Source organism: Ranitomeya imitator, chromosome 5, assembly GCF_032444005.1.
Source record: "Ranitomeya imitator isolate aRanImi1 chromosome 5, aRanImi1.pri, whole genome shotgun sequence".
NCBI classification, from domain to species: domain Eukaryota; kingdom Metazoa; phylum Chordata; class Amphibia; order Anura; family Dendrobatidae; genus Ranitomeya; species Ranitomeya imitator.
Genome location: NC_091286.1, coordinates 211,390,181 through 211,416,341, shown reverse-complemented (window position 1 = coordinate 211,416,341; position 26,161 = coordinate 211,390,181). Strand labels below are relative to the sequence as shown.

Genomic DNA, 26,161 nt, shown 5'->3' with positions numbered 1-26,161 from the left:
TAGCTGTGACCATGTATGATGCTTCCTGACAGATGCATGGCTGTAATTTTTACTTTGGCTTTAATAAAATCATATTTCTTGTTTCAGGACGCGCCACATGTACAAAGCCACAATGGTCAGGCCCCGACCCTGTCTTTTGTCTATGTTACACATGGTGGATCCTGTGTGATCAGCTATATATAGAGGTGTTACCGGATATTGTAATCCTGCCTTGCTGGAAACTCTTCCTGAAAGGACAGGAAGTAGAAGTGTAAAATCTTCCTAGTGGCCAGTGTGAGAATTGCAGGTTACTCGTATCCCCAGGATTTCCTAGCGAGCAGGGCCCTCACCCCTTGTTTGGCCCATATGGGTGTAGCTCTCTATGTCCGATACAGTCTGTACATGTGCCCTATGAATTGTACAGTTCTGAAACTAGACTTTGGCGCTGTATAAGGATTATCATCTTCAGTGCAATTCAGAACCATGTTAGTAGATGAGATTTTGAAAATCGTAATTTTTGTTTTTTTAGAGTGTTCATATTTTGGAATCTGCAGAGTATGACTTTCGTCTGGAGATCTTCACTGCAGCTTTCACTTATTTTTACTTTGCTATCGGGAAGAGAGTGGTGCCGATGACACTGTGTCTACATACCATACGTCTGCTGGGATGTTTGCACAGTCGCCAGTTTCTAGAAAATAAGCGTACCGTCACACTATACGATTTACCTACGATCACGACCAGCGATATGACCTGGCCGTGATCGTAGGTAAATCGTAGTGTGGTCGCTGGGGAGCTGTCACACAGACAGCTCTCCAGCGACCAACGATGCCGAGGTCCCTGGGTAACCAGGGTAAACATCGGGTAACTAAGCGCAGGACCGCGCTTAGTAACCCGATGTTTACCCTGGTTACAAGCGTAAAACTAAAAAAAAAAAAAAAAAACAGCACATACTTACATTCTGGTGTCCGTCAGGTCCCTTGCCGTCTGCTTCCCGCACTGTGACTGCCGGCCGTAAAGTGAAAGCAGAGCACAGCGGCTGTGCTTTCACTTTCACTTTACGGCCGGCAGTCAGTGAGTGTGGGAAGCAGACGGCAAGGGACCTGACGGACACCAGAATGTAAGTATGTGCTGTTTGTTTTTTTTTTAGTTTTACGCTTGTAACCAGGGTAAACATCGGGTTACTAAGCGCGGTCCTGCGCTTAGTTACCCGATGTTTACCCTGGTTACAAGCGAACGCATCGCTGGATCGCATCGCTAGATCGCTAGATCGGTGTCACACACACCGATCTAGCGATGACAGCGGGAGATCCAGCGATGAAAGAAAGTTCTAAACGATCTGCTACGACGTACGATTCTCAGCAGGATCCCTGATCGCTGCTGCGTGTCAGACACAGCGATATCTTAACGATATCGCTGGAACGTCACGAATCGTACCGTCGTAGCGATCGAAATGGTATAGTGTGACGGTACCCTAAGACGATGTGGAAGTAAGTAGGGTCGAACAAACCCTTTAAACCCACAACAGAAATAATCTGAATATGGTCAGGCTTTGTATGTATTTATAGTGCAGATTTTAATTCAGCCTTTTTTTTTTATTTTAAGATCAGAAAACCTTTTATTGTGCACTTAAAGTACCGTATATACTCGTGTACAAGCAGAGTTTTTCAGCAGATTTTTTTTGTGCTGAAAATGCCCCCCTCGGCTTATACACAAGTCATTGTCCCAGTTTATAGTGGGGGAGAGGGAGCAGCAAGTCACAGGAGGAAGGAGCCAGAGGCTGTGGCTAAAGCCTGTGCCCGCTGCTAAAGAGAAACGAATATTCACTGCACTGGCAATGAATATTCATTTCTCTTATAGTGTGAGTACACTTACAGCCACCAGCTTCTAGCAGTTGCTGGGTTTTAACGGATGCCTTCTTGGGAATAAGGAGCCACGCAGACAAGGATGGGCATAAGGAGCCACGCAGACAAGGATGGGCATAAGGAGCCACGCAGACAAGGATGGGCATAAGGAGCCACGCAGACAAGGATGGGCATAAGGAGCCACGCAGACAAGGATGGGCATAAGGAGCCACGCAGACAAGGATGGGCATAAGGAGCCACGCAGACAAGGATGGGCATAAGGAGCCACGCAGACAAGGATGGGCATAAGGAGCCACGCAGACAAGGATGGGCATAAGGAGCCACGCAGACAAGGATGGGCATAAGGAGCCACGCAGACAAGGATGGGCATAAGGAGCCACGCAGACAAGGATGGGCATAAGGAGCCACGCAGACAAGGATGGGGATAAGGAGCCACGTAGACAAGGATGGGGATAAGGAGCATGCAGACAATGATGGGGATAAGGAGCCATGTAGACAATGATGGGGATAAGGAGCCATGCAGACAATGATGGGAATAAGGAGCCACGCATACAATGATGGGCATAAGGAGCCACGCAGACAATGATGGGGATAAGGGGCAGAATGGAAATAAGTGGGTATGAACTGTTATTAAATCACATCCACTTTTTTGGACAGAAACACAGCAAATTTTCTGAACAAAAAACTGTAGTATTTATGCTACGTTTGAACAAGAGCTTAGACTAAATGTATCCTTAATAGTGAGGAGCGAATGTGCTCAGATAAGGTGCATCATGTGCTAACTGAGTCACTTCAGAGTGCTCAAATACCAAGTCCAAGTTCCGGCGCCTGCATATCTCGGGATCTGTTCAACAGCCACAACACTTGCAAGGATTCCCTAACAAACATGCAACCCCTGCATGTGTTGTGGCTGTCGAACAGACCCCAAAATATGAAGCCACAGTGACTAATATTTTTCGAATACGCCGAAGAAACTCTATTAGCACCCAAACATGCTGGGATAACACCTTATCTGAGCACATTTGCTTATCACTAATCGTTAAAACTACACTCTTAAGGCCCCTTCACATTAAGCGACGCTGCAGCGATACCGACAACGATCCGGATCGCTGCAGCGTCGCTGTTTGGTCGCTGGAGAGCTGTCACACAGACCGCTCTCCAGCGACCAACGATGCCGGTAACCAGGGTAAACATCGGGTAACTAAGCGCAGGGCCGCGCTTAGTAACCCGATGTTTACCCTGGTTACCATGCTAAAAGTAAAAAAAAAACAAACAGTACATACTTACCTACAGCCGTCTGTCCTCCAGCGCTGCGCTCTGCTTCTCTGCTCTCCTCCTGTACTGTCTGGGAGCCGGAAAGCAGAGCGGTGACGTCACCGCTCTGCTTTCCGGCTCACAGACAGTACAGGAGGAGTGCAGAGCGCAGCGCTGGAGGACGGACGGCTGTAGGTAAGTATGTAGTGTTTGTTTTTTTTACTTTTAGCATGGTAACCAGGGTAAACATCGGGTTACTAAGCGCGGCCCTGCGCTTAGTTACCCGATGTTTACCCTGGTTACCAGTGAAGACATCGCTGGATCGGTGTCACACACGCCGATCCAGCGATGTCCGCGGGAGATCCAGCGACGAAATAAAGTTCTGGACTTTATTCAGCGACCAACGATCTCCCAGCAGGGGCCTGATCGTTGGTCGCTGTCACACATAACGATTTCATTAACGATATCGTTGCTACGTCACAAATAGCAACGATATCGTTAACAATATCGTTGTGTGTGAAGGTACCTTAAAAGATACCTTCACACTCAGCAACTTTAGAACGAGAACGACAACAATCCGTGACGTTGCAGCGTCCTGGATAGCGATCTCGTTGTGTTTGACACACAGCAGCGATCTGGATCCCGCTGTGCCATCGCTGGTCGGAGCTAGAAGTCCAGAACTTTATTTGGTCGTCAGGTTGGCGTGTATCGTCGTGTTTGACAGCAAAGCAACGATGCCTGCAATGTTTTTTCATGGAGCTAACAACCAGCGAGAACGATAAGTGAGTCGCCGTTACATCACTGGATCGCTCCTGCATCGTTCTGGAGCTGCTGTGTTTGACGTCTCTACAGCGACCTAAACAGCGGCGCTGCAGCGATCGGCTCGTTGTCTATATCACTGCGGCATTGCTTAATGTGACGGTACCTTTAGTCTGTATTACTGCGACCAAAGAAGTGAAGTAATACCATTTTGATATACTGAAAACCACCATAAAAGCCTGGCTTCGTCACTCTACTAGGAGTGTTCCCATACCTGACAGTATCTTTCACACCTAAAAGTAGTTTTATGGAAAAGGCCGAGTGCTATATAACCGAACCAAGTAAAGGCAAAAAAAACACCGTATTGCCAAGTTTTCTCAAGTGTGGTCGCTTACTCAGGTTGAAATACAGCTTGGGTTTATAAGAAAATTCCTTAGCCAAATTTCATCAGCAATGAATACTCCTTCTGCATGTACCATATAGTCTACATGGAGAGAAACTTATCTATATCATTTCAGCATTTTAATATTCGGTGATGATGAGATGTTACTTAGTTAGTAATCTCCCTAAAGTGCAATTAATCCCCAGGTTCATCATTTTGTTGCACTAATTAAACATTTTAACGAAAATGGTCAAAAAGTACGCAGAAGCTGTTTATCACTGCTGCCCTTTGAGCTCCACAATACTCCGAGGACTGGAGGCTTTAGATGTGATAATTATTGAGTTCTTGAGTTTGACTAAGAAGCCACAGAGGAACACCAGTAGTGAATTTCACATTAATCAGAGTTAACACTTTTTTTTTTTTTATTAAAGCTGTAATTATAATTTAAAAACATTTATTCATTTGTGAGAATAAGGGAGAGCAGTTTAACATTGAAGAACATTCAGATGAAAGTCTTCGATTAAGTCAATTTTGTTAAATACTCTTCAATTAATAATTCAACAGAGGTTTTACCAAAGAGAAGAAAAAGTGCTAACGCAAAACTTTGTCATGTGCAGAATTTAAAGCCTTCATTGTGTAAACACGGAAACGGGTTGAATTTTATGCATAACAACATTTTTGGGAATCTATCAGATTTTGTAGCCTGCAAAATGTGATTTCTTGGGTCACAAACTTTGAAAGGTCATCGCTCCCCCATGTAGACATGTGTTGAAGTCACTGTATGACTTGGTTTCTACAAAACCCAAAGGATTCTGCTGTATTAGATTCAGACTAAAATGTAAATAAAAGGAAAAGATTAAATTCTCTACTTTCAGTTACGTAATTGAAAAACGAGCGCAACCACAGGAAATGCTCCTTTTTATCCCTGGTGGCCATTTAAAGTGAACCGGTTATGTGAAAGAAAAACACTATAAACCTAGAGATATAGGGTTAATTTGCAGGTGAAGATCAATCTGAAACTGTCGGGCCCACATTGAGAATCTTGCTGCCGGGAGAAATACGTACGCTACTCACCTGGTAGCAGTGTTTTTTCAGGAGCCATGACAGCACAACGAGAGAGAGAGGGGATCCGCCCTACAGGGACAGGAAACCTACAGACATAAAAAGGGCGGTACCTCTCTCCCACGTCAGTTGTTTCCAGAGCATGAGAGGACCACCTTGGTTAGTAACACAGATGCAGTATACACATAAATATATTTTATTATGCAAGTGAACATGAAATTTTACTCAAAACCAACAGGGTGTTGAAACATCCAAACCATAGGGCCGGGAATCTAAGGGTGCTGTCATGGCTCCTGAAAAAACACTGCTACCAGGTGAGTAGCGTACGTATTTATTCAGTCGCCATGACAGCACAACGAGAGACTTTCAGAGACTAAAGATTTAGAGGGGGATAATAGCTTCCAGCACTCTTCTCCCAAACGTAAGGTCTGAGGAACTACCCAGATCTAACCTGTAGTGTTTAAGAAAGGTAGAAGGAGAAGACCATGTGGCCGCCTTACATATGTCTTCGATCGATACTTCTGACCTCTCCGCCCAGGAAGACGCTACGGCCCGCGTGGAGTGTGCCTTTATACCATCTGGAACTTCGTTGCCACCTGCGGTATAAGCGAGAGAAATCGCCTCCCTAATCCATCTGGCTAGAGTGTTTTTAGATACTCTAAGACCCTTTCTCACCCCTTGATAGGCTACAAACAGGGAGTTATCCTTTTTCCAGGCATCTGTCACTGCAATATATTTAAGGAGGCATCTCCTTACATCTAAGGAATGAAAACTACGTTCCTTATCATTAGCCGGTTTAGAGCAAAATGAGGGTAAGATCACTTCCTGTACTCTGTGGAATTTTGATGCAATTTTAGGAAGATATAGTGGATCGGGTTTCAATATTACCCTATCCTCCCTGACCTGCATGTATGGTGGATGTCTGGAAAGTGCCTGCAGATCACTAACCCTTCTAGCAGATGTGAGTGCAATCAACAGGGCTGTTTTGATTGAAAGGTTTTTTACAGGAACGGTATCAATAGGCTCGAATGGGGCTTGCGTTAGGGCTGAGAGTACCAGATTTAGGTCCCATGGGACTAACCTTTGTTTAATCATTGGTCTAGATCTAGTGACTGCTTTAAAAAACCTAGAAATCCAGTGATTACTGGCTAAGTTAAGGTTATATAATGCTCCCAGGGCTGATACCTGAACTCTAAGAGTACTTGTGGCCAAGCCCATCTCTAGGCCTTTTTGTAAAAATTCGAGAATCTGGTTTATACATGGTTTTTCGTCAATTTGAGCCCCTGAATATGATAGACATTTTCTCCACACTCTAACATAAATGCTCGTTGTAGAGGGTTTTCTACTTTTAAGCAGTGTATTTACCAGATTCTGAGAGAATCCTTTTCCCCTCAGTAAGGACCTCTCAAGTTCCATGCCGCTAGGTGTAAGTTGGCTACTTGAGGATGGAGGATTGGCCCCTGGGAGAGCAGCTCTGGTAGCTCTGGAAGAATCCATGGTTGGCAGACGGACATTTTCCTTAGCCAAGGAAACCAAGCCCTCTTGGGCCAAAATGGAGCTATCAAGATTACCCGGGCCCTGTCCTCCCGAATCTTCCTCAGAACTAAAGGAATCAGATTTAGAGGGGGAAAAGCATATGCGAGCCTGAAGCGCCAAGATATCAGCAGAGCGTCCACAGCGTATGGGTTGTCTTTTGGATTTAGGGAGCAGAACTGGTGTAATTTTTTGTTCCCCCTGCTGGCAAAAAGGTCTATCTCCGGACAACCCCATAACTGAATGATCTGATTGAAGATGGCTGGATTTAGCGACCACTCTCCCTGTCTGAGTACGTTGCGGCTTAGATAGTCGGCTTTGGTATTGATACTTCCTTTTATATGAAGCGCCGTCAGGGAGAGAAGATGTACTTCGGCCACCTGAAAGATATGATTTGCGACCTCCATCAATGAACTGGATCGCGTGCCACCTTGACGATTAATGTAGGCCACAGTTACCCAATTGTCTGATAATAGCCTGACGTGTCGACCCTGTAGGGGTACAAGGAATTTATTTAAGGCATGTTTAACTGCCAACAGCTCTTTCAAGTTGGAGGAAGAGTCCTGTTCAGACTGATGCCATAGCCCCTGAACCCAATCCTCCCCCAAGTGAGCCCCCCACCCCTTGGGGCTAGCGTCCGTAGTCAATACTCTAGATACATGATTTATCCAAGGGAACCCCCTGCGTAGATTCGAAGTGTGAGACCACCAAACAAGAGAATGTGTAGTCTCCGCAGAAAGTGAAAATTTACTGTCGAGGTGAGCTCTTAGACGACGAGAATTGTGCAACACATCCCATTGTAGAGTCTTTGTGTGGAACTGTGCCCAGAGAACCGCCGGGATACAGGATGTAAGAGAACCCAAGATAGACATCGCACTTCTGACCGACACTAAGGGATTATTTATTGCCCTGGTGACCAACTGTTTAACTTTAGCAATTTTTGCGTCCGGCAGGCGACATTCCTGCTGACTAGAGTCTATAACATAACCCAGAAACTCTTGTACTTTTAGGGGTTGAAGACGCGACTTTTTGACATTGACTATCCAGCCCAACTCGTGTAACGCACTCATGACCTTCTGTAGTTGGTCTTTGCAATGCGACTCTGAATGACCTACAATTAGTAAATCATCCAGGTATGGGACTACTAATATATCCTGTTCATGCAAGTGCGCCATAACCTCCACCATGATTTTTGTGAACACCCGGGGTGCAATTGCGACTCCGAAGGGAAGTGCCTGATATTGAAAATGTTCTATCGCGCCAGCTAGTGAAACCGCCACCCTAAGAAACCTCTGATGATTTACATGTATTGGAACATGGTAATAGGCGTCTTTGAGATCTAAGACAACCATAAAACAATGGTTAAAGAGTAATTTTATTGCTGTCTTAACCGACTCCATCTTGAAGGAGGGTATCAACAAAAATTTGTTCAGGCCTTTCAAATTGAAAATGGTGCGATATGAACCATCAGGTTTTTTGATCAGGAACAGAGGGGAATAAAACCCCCTACCTTCCTCGCCCGTAGGAACTTTGACTAGAACTTTCTTCCGTTGAAGTTCTCGGACCTCAGACTCCAGTGCCAACTGTTCTGTAGAGGAGGAACGAACAGGTGTCAACATAAATCTGTCCCAAGGAGTATGATGGAAGTCAAAGGTTAGGCCTTTTTCCACAATGCCTAGAATCCATGAATTGTTTGTAATCCGTACCCAGGCTGGGTAGAAGGCCGAAAGCCTACCCCCCACCTGGTCCGCCAGTCATTGCGGTTTTTTAGCATCTCGTGAAGGATTAAACATAAATCCTTTACCCCTCCTTCTGCTGCTGTCGTATCTGGTAGATTCTCTGTTAGAGTCTCTATATGGCCTTCTGCGGTTAGACCATCCTCTATTATAGTCTCGTCTGTAGAAGGGTCTTCCTAGGAAGGGAAAGCGTTTTTTATTATCTCCTGCCTTCTCCAACAGCTCATCTAGGGTCGGTCCGAATAAGTGAGCTCCTTCACAGGGAATGCCACATAACTTTGTTCTGGCCTGTAAGTCCCCTGGCCAACATTTTATCCATAGCGCTCTTCGGGCTGCGTTAGATAACGCCGAGGATCTGGCGGCCAACCTGACCGAGTCTGCCGATGCGTCCGAAAGAAAAGCTGCTGCATCCTGGATTATGGGCATGGAGGATAATATTTCCGTCCTAGGGACTTTATCCTTGAGCAGATCTTCGAGGTGACCTAACCATATCATCAAGGACCGAGCTGTACAGGTGGCTGCTATAGCTGGTCTCAAGGACCCAGCTGAAGTCTCCCAAGCTCCTTTAAGGAAGGTATCAGCTTTCCTATCTAATGGATCCTTCAAGTTCCCCAAGTCGTCAAAGGGGAGAGATGTTTTTTTGCATGCCTTGGCGACTGCCGCGTCTAGTTTCGGAACTTTATCCCATGAGGATGAAGCCTCCTCCTCAAAGGGATATCTTCTTTTAAACGCTGGCGGAAGCGAACCCTTCCTCTCTGGTTTCTTCCATTCCTTTGAGATTAGTGATTTGATTTTATCAACCACTGGAAAGGCTCTTCGGGACTTCCGCTCAATACCTTTGAACATAATATCCTGAATGGAATATTCTGACTGGGTATCCTATATCCCCATTGTACTGTTAACCGCTTTAACCAGATGGTTAACCCTATCCAGGGACAAGCAGGCCTGACTGGATTGTTGATCCTCAGAGGAAGAAGTAGACGGGAGGGACCCTGAGCTCAGCTCACCCGAGTCTGAATCCACATCAGATAAAGGGGAGGATTTTTTGACCTCCGTTCCCCGAGATCTGGATCTCACAGAATTTTTGATTTCCTGTCTAACCATCTCTCTTATTGTAGAGGTTAGATCAGGAGCCTCCTCCTCCAGAAGGTGTTGGATACATGCTTTGCATAACTTTTTCAAATGTCCATCCGGAAGCGGCTCTGCGCATTCAGCACACTGCCTATGTTTAGCTTTAGATGAACTTTTTCTCCCCTAGTAAGGAGAGAGGAAAAAAACAAGGGGAACACAATCATCACCAAGTGAACTTTCACGAAGATCACTTACCCCGCCAGTAATAAGTGGTACCGTAGAAGGGGGGTCCTTCGCAGCCGGCAAATCCTTACGGCTTGAGGACTTTGGTATAGAAACTCGAGCCTCCTTAGCTCCACCAGTGCGGCTACTGCCACTAGACCGACGCTGGGAGCTTCTTCGAGGCTTTTCTGACTGCTGCTGCTGGCTGCCGTTAGTCCCTTCTGGCGACTCCATAATGAAATGGGCAAGGAACACCAGCCATCCCAGCCTGCAGCCTTAAATAATCCCCAAGGTACCGCCCCCGGATGGGGGTTAGCAGGGAATCCCAGGTGTCAGCCATCCGATTAATGGAGATCTTTGTCTGCACTGCGCTGCCCTCCCCCGAAGCCCTGATCGTTCCTGCAGCTGGGCGCCGCCATTAGCCGGCGAACGGCGCCACTGCGCATGCCCGGCCGCGTCATCCGGACACGCCCCTTCCGGAAGAGGCAGCGGCGCACAGCCGACATGCGGACCAGGACGGCAGCGGCCATTCACCGGACCGACGCCGCACCCCCGCAAGGCACCGACCGGCTCCCGGAACCCAGGCAGCCCAGCACATACTCCCCAGGTACCTGCTCCTGGACACCATAGAAGCCAGCCTATATGACTGAGGCTGCTTCCTACACTAAACGGTGCCCCTGCCGTGTGGTGCTTCCTGCCTCTTGATCAGGCCGAGGTAGGAGACCCCCGCTACCTGTACCGGCCTGCCAGGAGTGGGGATATCTTCACAGCTTCGACCCTCTTCTCAGGGCCTGTCTGAAAGAGGTTCCGCTGTCAGGGACAGGAAACCAACTGACGTGGGAGAGAGGTACCGCCCTTTTTATGTCTGTAGGTTTCCTGTCCCTGTAGGGCGGATCCCCTCTCTCTCTCGTTGTGCTGTCATGGCGACTGAATAAAATGAACTTTAATTTCTCCCAGCAGCCTTGGGCTTTCAGTCACGGGTAGACCGATGCGACTTTAGTTCGTGTATATTGAGTGGCTGCTAGAACCAAGCCCCACCACTGACTGACAGCCGACTCTGCAGCTGATAAATGTTTCTACAGGTTAATAGCATTTTTTTTACATGACAGATTCCTTTTAAAGAGAATAATATCCTAAAGTTATCTAAATAAAGCATCTAAATATGAGAAAAAAAAATACAGACTTTAACGACATATTCACATGTGGCAGGAATTTCTGAGACTGAAAAATGTACTCCCTACATTTAAATGAATCTCCAAAAACCCAATTCAGTTGGGTAGGACAGTCACAGAAATTTCTGTAACAAATAATTGTGTGTATTAACAAACCGTAATTAAAAAAAAAAAAAGTTAAACTGGGAAAAAATTACAAAGTTGATATATAAAGAAGAAGAAAAACATAAAAACTACAGCCCTGTTTCATCGAGGTTGGCAACGTTCAATGAAGAATAGTGATGGGCAAACGTGTTCGGTAGTGATGCGCGAATATACCTGTTACTCGAAATTTCTCGAGCATGCCCGGGGGTCCTCTGAGTATTTTTTAGTGCTTGGAGATTTAGTTTTTCTTGCTGCAGCTGAAGGATTTACATCTGTTAGCCAGCATAAGTATATGTGGGGGTTGCCTGGTTGCTAGGGAATCTCCACATGTACTTAAGCTGGCTAACAGATGTAAATCCTTCAGCTGCAGCAAGAAAAACAAACTCCGAGCGCTAAAAAATACTCGGAGGACCCCCGAGCATGCTCGGGAAATCTCAAGTAACGAGTATATTCGCTCATCACTAGTGCTGGGATGACGTCTTATCTGTGCATGCTCGGGAGTTATCCGAGTACGGTATCTCAGGCATACTCTTATTACTCGTGACTGCATGATTTGCGGCTGTTAGACATCCTGAACATATGCAGGGACATATGCAGGGACATCCTGTTAGGGAATCCCCACATGTATTCAGGCCGCTTAACAGCCGCAAATCATAAAGCCACAGGGATGCGGACATAATATACGAGCACTCACAGATGCTTGGATAACGTGCATGTTCACCCATCACCAATGAGGAAGCATGCTGGAATCATGTTTCTTAATGAATCAGGAGTATCTGACAAGTGGTGTGCCTTCGCACCGTGCCACAAATCTTACTCTAGTAACTTACTGGAGTAAGACTTCTAGAGAAAGGCACTCTACAGCATATCATGAATTCGATGAGCTGTGGCGTTTCCCTTCCACCCAGCCCATTTTGGCAAAACTGGGAGAAACTGCAGTGAAAACACCAAAAGTCGGTATATTTTTGTGCATATCCAAGTTGCGCAAAGATTTTTCAAGCCTTCATAACTTTTCATGACCGTTATCTGGTGTAAAAGCATTGATGAATCGGGGTCCATGTGATAAAACCTGAAAAGGTGTCAGCTTGTACTGAGCAGTGTGAGATCTCAGCAGCATAGCGGTGACACTGAGGTGCAATAAATCAGGGCTAGATGGGTGGAGCTTGGAGTTTAAACTTTAAAATCGACTATAAAGCCATTTTGACATGGATTTTTAAAGTAAGTATGTCAGCCTCATCAGGTTTAAAAGATCAAAGATTGCATGCAGCTTGCATTTCTAAAATCTGTTAACTATCACTTGACGCAAATCAAAGGGATTTCAATGATAATGATTTTAGAAATCCACACCACTCTTGGGCTATCAATCTATTCGGCCCATGGTTCAGTGAAGTCACATGGTATATCCCTCAGTATGTCTAAAAGAATCAAGGGTTGAAGATTACAACATGATTTCAGAGCTGTTGACAGGTTTCTTGGGATAAACTGACTCCAGAGAAATGAAGTGCTCTATTTTCAGCTCAAGGAAAATAATGTGCACTTAAAAACACAATTCTAGCTATGGGAGGGTATAATACTGTCTCTTTAACAGAATAACTTCTAGCTATGTGAGGGTATAATACTGTCTCTTTACGAGCATAACCAATGATCAATCACAAAATTGTGGTGGTCACAGAAAACAACTACTCTTTACTTCTATGACTGGCCAACAAAATCTGAAATATTATTTACAGCCCTTTAAGTTTATACTGGAATATATATTTATTTTCAGCCAGAGAATTGCAAAAAAATCTCAATTTTTTTGAATTGTCCCATTGCATTTAAATTTGAAAATGAAAATCGAACAACAGAAACCTATTTCATGCTTGGGAAATTCTATCCCAAATCTATTTTGGGGAAGCTTTAAATGGACACATTATTGCTGGGATGCAATTCTGTCGCCTTTCCTGAAATATTATTTGTCAATGTCAAGAGTCGGCAGTAACCTTTAGCTGCTGGGTTCAGTGGCTGCAATGTCCCAATGCTATTTGCTACTAAAAGTGCCGTTTTGGTTACAAAGACAAGACCATAAGAATAAAATCTGTGTACTACAGCACAATTATAAGGTCACCATCTACTCATATCCACGACACAAGACAAATAATGGCTACAAATAAGAATCAGACTCATTGGAACCACAGAATTGACTATTATAGGGTCATGGCCTGTCACAGTGTTCAACTGTATACACAAAAATAATCTACATGCTGCTCGATTTTATTTCAGCTCTATATCAGACAGAACATCTGATGCAGATGTGAACCTAGCCTTATAATACAAGATTAAAGGATATTCCCATTATTAAGTGTTATGAGAGAATTATCAGACATTCCTCAACTGAATGGAGCTTTATTCAATCGCTGTAGGACTTGAAAATAAAGCAGAGTACAGTGTTAGGGAATGTGCACACTTTGTGGATTTTGCTGCGGATCCACAGCGGATTTGGCCCTGTGGATTCGCAACTGTTGTCCATGAGTGTACAGTAAAATGTAATCCTATGGAAAACAAAATCCGCAGTGCACATGCTGCGGGAAAAAAATGCACGGAAACGCTGCGTTGTTTATTCCACAGCATGTCAATTCTTTGTGCGGATTCCGCAGCGGTTTACACCTGCTCCATAATAGGAATCCGCAGGTATAAAACCGCAGGTGGAATCCACACAAAAAACGCATAAAATCCGTGGTAAATCCGCAGGTAAAACGCAGTGCTTTTTACCTGTGGATTTCTCAAAGCAGGTGAGGAAAAATCCGCAGGGGTTCCATCTACATGTGCACATACCCATAAAGAGGTTGTCCGTTACTTTTTCACGGACTACCTATCCATAGGATAAGTCATCAATGTCTGATTGGTGGGACTGCCGAGTGTCTGACCCTGACCAATCAGCTGTTCTCGACTTGAACTGCTCGATCGTGGAGTCGCTCAGTCTTCCAGTAGTGGCCACGGAAGGGTACTACATATCCGCCTACTATTCAAATCAATAGGAGCTGGATGTCTAGTAGCCTGCTGTAGCCACTATCGGTCGACTGTGTAGCTCCACAATCAAGCAATCAATCAAGCAGCCCATTGGTTGCGGTGTTGGACTCCGTCGGATCCTTAGGATAGGTCATCAGTGGAAAAATAGTGGACAACTTCTTTAAGCCACCTCTGGCAGTCTCAAAGAATGACGAGCAATGGCCACTGATTCGTTCCGGAGCCTCATTTGAGATCGATAGAAATCCCAGTGATCAGACCGACAGCAATCAGCAAGTTTTCACCCATGGTTTGGATAGGTAACATTAAGCAGCTGATCTGTCATCAGAATATGCTTAATCACAGACCAACAGCTCCAGACCAACACCAATCTGCAAGTTTTCACCTATGGTTTGGATAGGTAACTAAGCAGCTGATCTGTCATCAGATATCCCCTGCCTGAATATGCTTAATCACAGACCAACAGCTCCAGACCAACACCAATCTGCAAGTTTTCACCTATGGTTTGGATAGGTAACTAAGCAGCTGATCTGTCATCAGATATCCCCTGCCTGAATATGCTTAATCACAGACCAACAGCTCCAGACCAACACCAATCTGCAAGTTTTCACCTATGGTTTGGATAGGTAACTAAGCAGCTGATCTGTCATCAGATATCCCCTGCCTGAATATGCTTAATCACAGACCAACAGCTCCAGACCAACACCAATCTGCAAGTTTTCACCTATGGTTTGGATAGGTAACTAAGCAGCTGATCTGTCATCAGATATCCCCTGCCTGAATATGCTTAATCACAGACCAACAGCTCCAGACCAACACCAATCTGCAAGTTTTCACCTATGGTTTGGATAGGTAACTAAGCAGCTGATCTGTCATCAGATATCCCCTGCCTGAATATGCTTAATCACAGACCAACAGCTCCAGGATTTACACACTGGAAACCAATGCAGATTATAGGCCAAACATTGGCAAGTTACATTTATAAAGTGTGAAGTCTAAGGGGTGCGATCATTTATGGAGCAGCGCACGCCTGCTTGGCTATATCCAGGACTCCCACAGAAGTGAATGGAGAAAGCTGCAAATGCATCACCACCATCAGGCACTAGGCATGATAGGTGCAGGTGCCGGCGGTGGCCCTTGCATGTGTAGATATTCCTGAAATGCCCCAGCTGAGACTGCCACCTTCAAGGGGATGATATAATCCAGACAAGTCTTTTCCGTATTAAGCAGAGCAGTAGCCTCCGCAGGGTCACAGTTATCAGGTGCAGTGCAGGAATAAAGTGAAACTACAGGACGGCCCCATAACATCACATATCAATAATGCAACTGCCTCAATAATAAAATCACACACACAAATGAGGCATATACTTACATCTGGATATTCTTTTACAGGCACATAAAGTTTTTCTTGTAACTGTACAATAGGTCCAATACCGTCGGGTAATTCTGCACTTCGCCTGTCAGGGTTGCCACTGCCATTTAACGTGTCATTGTACATGTCTTTCCGTACCCTGCTGATCTCTGCAAGGAAACAAACAGAAAACACTATCAATAGCTGCCATCTACAAATATCAGGGGACAGAATAACATGGCTTCATTACAGATTTACTGAGAGTCAGGAGGGGTACCCCAAATAGCGGCACGCTATAGCTAGCCATGGTGGATTATGGACGTCCTCCACTAGAAAGTGCCAGAGTCAGGACACATTCATGCACATGGAAGGTTTGATCCGTTTTCATTCATTTGCTTCTTACGATAACCTGACAAGTATCAGCTTGTGGATCTATAACAGGAATGGTAGCAATAGCCTGCCCCCAACTTACAGAGGCGAGAATGCTTCTAGGAGCACAATCTCGTTTCCAAGTACCGTGCTTTGACTTCAGGGTTTTTTATAGTATTGCTATTTCTTTTAGAAAAGAAAACTATGAATAAAGTAGCCTGCTCTGATGCTCTGTCATCACAACGGGAGGGTTGGAGGAAGGGATCTGGCCTGCCAAAGCATTTTACAGGCAGAGCATCTATTAGGCCGTTACTTAGCTCCACATTTTTATTTTTCACCTAAAAAAATGCATTTCTAGTGTTGAAATGTGTATAACTCGCATGTCTCCAAATGAGATAAATGGGAGTGGACCACGGGTACAAACGACAATTAGGGTCTGCAGAGCATCCAACAGTAAGGGCTGTGACTTTACGAAAGTGATGGATGGTGGCTAAAGCAGAAATGCTTAAGAGAAAAAAAAAAAAAGCAGCAGCCATGTAACCTGCTTTTAATTTGAAAGGTCATTCTAATAAAATACAGCCGAAAAATATATCAAGTATGTCAAATAAATTGAAAGGGCAACAACATAATGGACCTGAGAGACCAGCGAAAAATGCTGCCCCAAGCAAGTAAGCAAAACTGGCTCCCAGGGTACGAGGCGGCGTGTTCTGCACTAGACGGGAGTTGGTTTTACATAATCAGCCGGTTGATTTTAAAAATGATAACCAAAGCCCTAGCAAGGCAGGAGATTACCCTGGATTAGGGGGTTGTACTCACTTGCTATTGTAACAGCCTTTACATTATTATGCTTCCTCTGTGGCCATAAGGTTATATTCAGCCTACATAGGCGGAATTGAAAGACATTACAGTACCCTTGGCAAAATCATCATCAATTTCACATCGCTTGTAAAAAGCCCGGCCTACGATAGGATGAATATACAGTGCAGGAGATACAATATTCCCGGAGAGAATATTTGCAGACTTAAATTATATATGAGCAAGCATACACACATTGTGTGTGTATATATTAGGGGATAGAGATATATATATATATATATATATATATATATATATATATATATATATATATATATATATATATATATATATATACATATATATATATATACACACACACACACACACACACACACACAACGGACCAAAAGTTTGGACACACCTCATTTAAAGATTTTTCTGTGATTTCATGACTATGAAAATTGTACATTCACACTGAAGGCCTCAAAATTATGAATTATGTGGAATTGTATACCTAACAAAATAGTGTGAAACAACTGAAAATATGTCTTATATTATAGGTTCTTAAAAGTAGCCACGTTTTGCTTTGATGACTGCTTTGCATACTCTTGGCATTCTCTTGGTGTGCCCTGTCAGGTTTAATAAGTGGGATTTCTTGCCTTATAAATGGTGTTGGGACCATCAGTTGTGTTGAGCAGAAGTCTGGTGGATACACAGCTGATAGTCCTACTGAATAGACTGTTAGAATTTGTATTATGGCAAAAAAAAGCAGCTAAGTAAAGAAAAACAAGTGGCCATCATTACTTTAAGAAATGAAAGTCAGTCAGTGAGAAAAATTGGGCAAACTTTGAAAGTGTCCCCAAGTGCAATGACAAAAACCATCAAGCGCAACAACAAAAAACTGTCTCACATGAGGACCGCCCCAGGAAAGGAAGAGTGACCAAGAGTCACCTCTGCTTCTGAGGATAAGTTTATCCGAGTCACCAGCCTCAGAAATCACAGGTTAACAGCAGCTCAGATTAGAGACCAGGTCAATGCCACACAGAGTTCTAGCAGCAGACACATCTCTACAACAACTGTTAAGAGGAGGCTTTGTTCAGCAGGCCTTCATGGTAAAATAGCTGCTAGGACACCACTGCTAAGGGCAGGAAACAAGCAGAAGAGACTTGTTTGGGCTAAAGAACACAAGGAATGGACATTAGACCAGTGGAAATCTGTGCTTTGGTCTGATGAGTCCAAATTTGAGATCTTCAGTTCCAACCACCGTGTCTTTGTACAACGCAGAAAAGGTGAACGGATAGACTCTACATGCCTGGTTCCCACCGTGAAGCATGGGGGAGGAGGTGTGATGTTGTGGGGGTGCTTTGCTGGTGACACAGTTAGGAATTTATTCAAAATTGAAGGCATACTGAACCAGCATGGCTACCACAGCATCTTGCATGCTATTCTATCCGCTTTGCCTTTAGTTGGACCATCATTTATTTTCAACAGGACAATGACCCCAAACACCTCGAGGCTGTGTAAGGGCTATTTGACCAAGAAGGAGTGTGATGGGGTGTTACACCAGATGATCTGGCCTCCACAGTCATCAGACCTGAACCCAATCGAGATGGTTTGGGGTGAGCTGGACCACAGAGTGAAGGCAAAAGGGCCAACAAGTGCTAAGCATCTCCGGGAACTCCTTCAAGATTGTTGGAAGACCATTCACGGTGACTACCTCTTGAAGCTCATCAAGAGAATGCCAAGAGTGTGCAAAGCAGTCATAAAAGCAAAAGTTAGCTACTTTGAAGAACCTAGAATATAAGACATATTTTCAGTCGTTTCACACTTTTTTGTTAAGTATATAATTCCACATGTGTTAATTCATAGTTTTGATGCCTTTAGTGTGAATGTACAACTTTCATAGTCATGAAAATACAGAAAAACCTTCAAATGAGGTGTGTCCAAACTTTTGGTCTGAATATATATATATATATCACATTTTTATGGATCTTCTTTAACTCCATGAAAGATTTGTGCGTCACTAATGATACAGGAAAGGAATATATCTTGGTGCCGTGTTAGCCAGTAGATAGAATAATATTTAGAATTGAGAGTCCTCAGTGGTTGAGGAACTAAAACCACTTCTGAAGAAACGTGCACAAATGGACAGCGACATTTTTTTCCCATCTAAATCAAGCACTGAGGACTCTCAATTCTAAATATGCATCACTAATGTCAGGTGAGTGTAAGCATGTCAGCTGAGGGGCAGTGAGGCCCGGCAATGGCTCCGGTCAAGAAGTGGTGGGGCTGATGAAAGCCTTACAGCAGGGCTAGGGAGGTAAGACTTCTCCAGGCCTGCAGGCTTTTCACACAAAAGAAAATGATTGAATTCTGAAATTGAGAGAGCTGACAAATCAGCAAAAGCACTGTCCATTAATCACTAGCGTGACAGTTTAATCATCCTAAGTACTTTTATAAATAGTGCTCACAGGAGAAAACCAGATTTTATTTTAACCCCTTATGAAGAGTGTCTGCTAACCAACTGTTGAAAAATTAGCTGTAATCATCCACCTCAGCCCTGCACAGACATATACGTACATGAGCACATATATACAGGAGCCCTAAGCCAGCTAACAGCCTTTCGGTTATCTCTCGCCGGTCACATTGTATTCTAGGAGCCTTGTACCCTGCAGGGCCGCTGTATGAACGGCTCTGGCCTAGGAGCCAAGTCTCCTTTGGAAAATATACACAGTTTTCTTGATGAGACCCAATCATCTCCACCCTGCTAAGATTTCCCTTATCAACACAAAAGAGAAAAAAAAAAAAAACTGTTTAAATTTGTTTTTATAAACCAACAACAAAAAACCAGTGCATGGCGTTACTAGGCTGGATTCACAAGAATTTCTAATACGAGACTTCAGAAAATCGTGACAAAAAAAAAAAACAAACACACCACAGACATCTGGATGTGTCCATACAGAATTTCCGTCCATTGTCCCTTAGTATTATCACACAGATAAAGCCTGTGTCTTACACTACTCTGACAGACCAGCGGATGAACGCCACAGACACCGCTCTGGGCCCGCACTCCGGCAGGGCCGGCGCATGCTACACGTTCTGAGCAATCCTCCTCCACCAATCAGCAGCTCTTCGGAGAGTAGAATATATAAAAGAATCTTTGGAAATAACAACTACCCCTGAAGCAATGCACTAAATAATCTTTATTAACAACTGAAGTGTGCTTTAATAGACAAACTGACAAGCTTGTTGACACTTGTGACGCCAATTACAGGACACTTTCGTTTAACATGTCCCTATGGTCAAATTATTTGCAATCTTTTATAGGGGTGCCATCATTTTTGTTCAGGCCATGTTCATTAGTTTTTTTCTTAAATGTTTCTGTTCAATCTCCTTACAAAAGCAACATGTGATGTAAATTAGTAGATATTAAGTATATTTAAATAAAAAATTACTTTTGTCAGTTTTAAGTTCCATCAATGACCATTGTGGGCTTTTGTCCTTTATCTGGCTAGCTGCTCTGCGAAATCTACAGATCCGTCAGCGCGCTTCGTTCTGAGGACTCTCTATCCCCCCTCCCACATCTGTGCGACACCCTAGTGCTCAGGTATTTTCTCAGATCGCACACCGTCCTATAGAGTTGCATTAATCCATATACATATTTTTAAAACGGATCTGTATGTCTGGTGTGAAAAACTGAACAGGTCCAATTCTCATCAGCTTTGTGGATCAGACTCAGCCATTAAAGTCTACGGGGATCTGTGTAATACAGAGTCATACTTTGTACTTGTTCCATCTGATCATCAGGCTTTTTAACTGAAACATTGTTCAGAGTTAATGAATAAAAAAAAAAAGTTTATACAGTTGGCATCAGTGGGAGAAAACAAAAGAAAAATTGGATGCAACTAGGATGACAACAGCAAAAAAAACAAATTGGTCTGTTTTTCTCAGATTTTTTTCCTGCTCACTTCACGTGTAGACAACCCAAACTGGACATATGAGTGACCATCAAACCATAGAAAGATGGAATGCCAAGACCGTAACGGCCCATCAAGTCTAAAATCCATCTCTACTAAACCAGTAATGGAAAAGCTGCCGGAGTAAGTTTAGGGAGAGATGAAAGTGAGGGAAATAGGGGGCTGAGCTAGCCTAAGAAAAGAGGCCAATCCAGCCAGGAGCAGAGGGAAAGTGGCACATCTGACCACAAACGATATTTTAGAATAGCCGCTCATAACAGATGTTTCACTAAAAAACAGATGGCTGGAACGGATTCTGGGAATAGTTGCCTGTATCTCAGCGTGACACAGAGGGAGAAAAATTCCCAGAAAAGGATGTAGTCACGTAACAAATCTACAGAATAACTCTTGTAATGCTTTGATGAGCTTTTGGACTGGACTGCCAGTATTCCCAGTATTCATGTAATGTGGTGCAGTAAGAAAGCAGAGTGCTTTCACACAAAGGGCCCAAGTCCTCCAGATGTTCGCCAGAATTCTGACGCAAATCAGCTTGAAATGTCGCAACATTTTTACGCAACTAAAGTAGTGGAAATTATGCCAGAAATATATTGAAGTCCCTGACTGGTGTAACACTTATGGCACATAACAGATGTGCTCGATTCATTACGGTAAGGTACGCTCGCCTTTTAATGAATTTAGCGCATCTTGTTGTAGTGTGCAGTTTATCAAGAGGCAGGTGAACAGAATGCCAGGTTTTATTATGAGCCCAAGGTTTTCAGCTAAAATAGATTCATTATCCACCAACTGAAATTTGTCAGGTCTTTTATTGTTTTAATACTGATGATTTTGGCATACAACTCCTGATAACCCAAAAAACCTGTCTCAATAAATTAGCATATCAAGAAAAGGTTCTCCAAACGACCTATTACCCTAATCTTCTGAATCAACTAATTAACTCTAAACACATGCAAAAGATACCTGAGGCTTTTATAAACTCCCTGCCTGGTTCATTACTCAAAACCCCCATCATGGGTAAGACTAGCGACCTGACAGATGTCAAGAAGGCCATCATTGACACCCTCAAGCAAGAGGGTAAGACCCAGAAAGAAATTTCTCAACAAATAGGCTGTTCCCAGAGTGCTGTATCAAGGCACCTCAATGGTAAGTCTGTTGGAAGGAAACAATGTGGCAGAAAACGCTGTACAACGAGAAGAGGAGACCGGACCCTGAGGAAGATTGTGGAGAAGGACCGATTCCAGACCTTGGGGAACCTGAGGAAGCAGTGGACTGAGTCTGGTGTGGAAACATCCAGAGCCACCGTGCACAGGCGTGTGCAGGAAATGGGCTACAGGTGCCGCATTCCCCAGGTAAAGCCACTTTTGAACCATAAACAGCGGCAGAGGCGCCTGACCTGGGCTACAGAGAAGCAGCACTGGACTGTTGCTAAGTGGTCCCAAGTACTTTTTTCTGATGAAAGCAAATTTTGCATGTCATTCGGAAATCAAGGTGCCAGAGTCTGGAGGAAGACTGGGGAGAAGGAAATGCCAAAATGCCTGAAGTCCAGTGTCAAGTACCCACAGTCAGTGATGGTGTGGGGTGCCATGTCAGCTGCTGGTGTTGGTCCACTGTGTTTCATCAAGGGCAGGGTCAATGCAGCTAGCTATCAGGAGATTTTGGAGCACTTCATGCTTCCATCGGCAGAAATGCTTTATGGAGATGAAGATTTCATTTTTCAGCACGACCTGGCACCTGCTCACAGTGCCAAAACCACTGGTAAATGGTTTACTGACCATGGTATTACTGTGCTCAATTGGCCTGCCAACTCTCCTGACCTGAACCCCATAGAGAATCTGTGGGATATTGTGAAGAGAAAGTTGAGAGACGCAAGACCCAACACTCTGGATGAGCTTAAGGCCGCTATTGAAGCATCCTGGGCCTCCATAACATCTCAGCAGTGTCACAGGCTGATTGCCTCCATGCCACGCCGCATTGAAGCAGTCATTTCTGCCAAAGGATTCCCGACCAAGTATTGAGTGCATAACTGAACATTATTATTTGATGGTTTTTTTGTTTGTTATTAAAAAACACTTTTATTTGATTGGATGGGTGAAATATGCTAATTTATTGAGACAGGTTTTTTGGGTTATCAGGAGTTGTATGCCAAAATCATCAGTATTAAAACAATAAAAGACCTGACAAATTTCAGTTGGTGGATAATGAATCTATAATATATGAAAGTTTTATTGTAATCATTACATTATGGTAAATAATGAAATTTAACACTATATGCTAATTTTTTGAGAAGGACCTGTATATACACACACAAACCAGAACAGCTGTTTCTTAGCAGGACAAAAGCCATGCTGGGGATGTTCCACTAAACATGGGACAGAAGAGAATCCCAAACCCAAGTAATAACCTGGACGGCATATGTTGTAAGCCTGGGCAAGAATGGCAAGCAGTTGGGTACACTTTGGCTGATAGAAACTTCTTTAACATATCCTCCTTGTGGTAAGTGAACCTCCGCTTATCAGCGTGGTGACAGGAAGCCCAGCATTCTAACAACGACTTCCATCTTGACAGCCCCATTCCTCCTCCCACCATTGTGTACAGGGCAGGGATGCGCTGCTCTATTATATTTCCATGGCAAAAATTGTAGTCACACAGAAATGAACACTACTTTCTACCTGAAAATAGAAAAATGACACGTATTTATTTCAATTGATGTGAACATTACATACCAGCAGTGCCAAATATAAACCGACACGGCTCTAATGAAGGAGACTGACAAGGAAGAATGCCATCCCTCGCCAATGCCATGGCTGACATGTATGCTATTTTTATTTTTCTGCCAGTTCCCTCAGACAAAGAATGACCTTGAGAGCGGGAGGCCTTGAAGCCGACAGCAGCGAGTGCTGGATTATTTTACAATGTTAGCAACAAAAGGTTGCTCTTGTTTTTACATAGACTGGTAAAACTCGAGCACCACTCAAAATAATTTACCAGAATAAAAATCACTTAACAACGCAGCCACATTTACCTCAATGACAAAACCTCAGATATCACTGCACTCGTCATCAGGCCTCCACTGTAATCCCCACCCGAGAAATGAGACTGCAGAGAGGTTCATGTTTGGCGCTGTGCCACTATCAAACGTCAGGTGTGGTATCAATGCCCTGGAAACTGGGAGAACCTGGAGCACAAAGTACCGCAAGTCTACATCATCTCAAGTCTGTGCCACCAGTCCATCAGTGAAAATGTCCCACGTCACAAAAGAGGACACTGAACACAAAATGGAGCCCATCAGAACCTTAGCTCTCCCTCAGATTTTGTCTGTGGGGTCACAGTTAAGACTTTAGCAGGGCAAGATGCCTCCTTCACACTCTCACATACTGTGACTGCCATTAAAAAAAAAATGGAGGTTTTAAGTGTCATCTTATGCTGAAATGTGTCTGACATTTCGAAGTTTTCTGCAGTAGCCCTTGGACAAAAGCATCAGAAAATGATATTACTATACCTAGACCATGCAGTGTTTCGATAAACCACTGCTGATCTCAAAATGCTGTTCATGAACACGGTTCATCATAATACTATGGACTTGTGCCCCCATTAAATAACTAAGTGGTTTGACTGAGGAAGAAAGCTTCTTCTGTCACCCATCCACAGACTGAACAGCAGTACTGAGCTGCCATGGTAACTTTACTAAAAAAACAATCCCCTGGGCTACCGGCTACCACAGCTGCAGAGCCTTGGCAGGGCAATGCTTTGGTATCCCATGAATAGTAAATTAACATGTCTATGGTAAAAAAACAAAAACTTTAAAGGAATGTGCATGCAATTGCCATGGTGCAAATAATTTAGTTACCCAATATACCATGTGGTGAAAACAAAAAAACAACAAGAAATATTGCACAATATGACTTATAAGTATTAAGAAAGTAGAATGAGGTTGGAATCTGCTAATAATTTGATTTTGCTTGCCCTTACCATTTAAAAGTAGAACAAAAAAAAATATACATATTTAGTGTTGACGTAATCATACAGTCTCATGAAATAAATGTACCATTGTGTACCAGCACAATTTAAAGTACAAAAATAATACGGGTACTAAATAGGTTTTCTCCATTCCTATTGCAAAATATTAACATTTTTGTTTATGTGCACATGTAGTTTTTTTCAGGCAGATAACGCATGGGACTTGCCTGAAAAAGCACTCAATAACACATTAAAGATATTGAACATTTACACCGTAAAAACTTCTTGCTGTCCATAGGTTCAATCTTTTGGAACATGTTTCAGCCACGTCGCTCTTTGAAAGCCGCACAGTGACCTGACCATTGTGTCGTGCAATGCCATTCTGTGTGGCCGGCCACCAAACATCTGACTCCTCTGTGTTCAGCATCTCTCAACATATGGGGAGAGTTGCCCTTATTGTATGGTCATTTTGATTCCTTTTTTCTGAAATTTTTAGAAGACCCTCTTGGTCTAATAGTGGAAGTTGCAGGAATCAAACCCCCATTTATTAGATTATGGCATACTTCGTAATGTTGATATATATAGCTTGGAGCAGAATATCCCTTCAAATTTTACACAGCCTTGGGAGTGGTACATTCACAAAATTGTCATCAAGACCAAAAAAGTTGTGCACCTCTTGGTTGAAGTAACATCTTGTTCCAGACGTGTGTGTTTTTCACAATTGTGAATAAAGCGCTGTACGAAAACCCCGGCCTTAGGTTAAGTTCACATTGCGTTAGGGCAGTCCGTTTAGCGCATAGCGCTACGGACTGCGCTAACGCAATGTCCAAAAAGGGATCGCGTTTGCCGATCCCGCTAGTGCAGATACCCGATCTGCGCTAGCGAGGAACGGACCTCGGACGCTGCAAGCAGCGTCCACGGTCCGTCCGAAACCAACAGGACATCGCTAGCGTGTGCCGAAAATGGCATGCGCTAGCGATGCACTAGAGATCCGTTAGCACATTGCCGTCAATGGGTGCGCTAACGGATCCGTTGCATGGCGTTAATTGCAAAAATTTTGCCATGTAACGGAGTCCGCTAGCGTTAACCCATTAACGCAATGTGAACCTAGCCCAACTCTAATTGGATTGTGACCTCAGTGTGGACACAGGAGGTCCTGGCAGTGACCTGAAGAAGTCATGCTCCCATCTGGTCCGATGTGAGCTCCTGTGACTGGAGGGTTCAGTCACTTGATGGCTGTACAGTAGGGATAATATGGTGGGTACTCGACGGTAGAGAGATATTATTTCCTTGAAATTCTTCTGTGCCGTGGTATGCCCATGTAGTATCATGAAGGCTGTACAGTGACACTTCAGGAACACACAATGTTTATTTGTGGTTTATTACCACAACCACCTAAACACAAGAGTATGCTGACAAGAGGTTGTGAAGACCCCCATAAGTCGCAGTACAAAATCTCAAAAGCCGTATTTTGATTGTCAGAACCCAGAACTATCAGGTGTACACAAAGAACACCTAGGGGGTAAGGTG

At 43.8% G+C, this 26,161-nt stretch overlaps 1 protein-coding gene across 11 annotated transcripts in view; it reads right to left on the bottom strand.

Annotated features, from left to right (window-relative positions):
* The window catches only part of QKI (QKI, KH domain containing RNA binding), a 172,334-nt gene that overhangs the window by 100,611 nt on the left and 45,562 nt on the right, over positions 1–26,161 (bottom strand). For all 11 annotated transcript variants that reach the window (XM_069769532.1, XM_069769534.1, XM_069769533.1 and 8 more), the window contains exon 2: positions 15,555–15,703. In XM_069769532.1, coding sequence (XP_069625633.1) covers positions 15,555–15,703 — 149 coding nt within the window. The remainder of the gene's footprint in view (positions 1–15,554; positions 15,704–26,161) is intronic.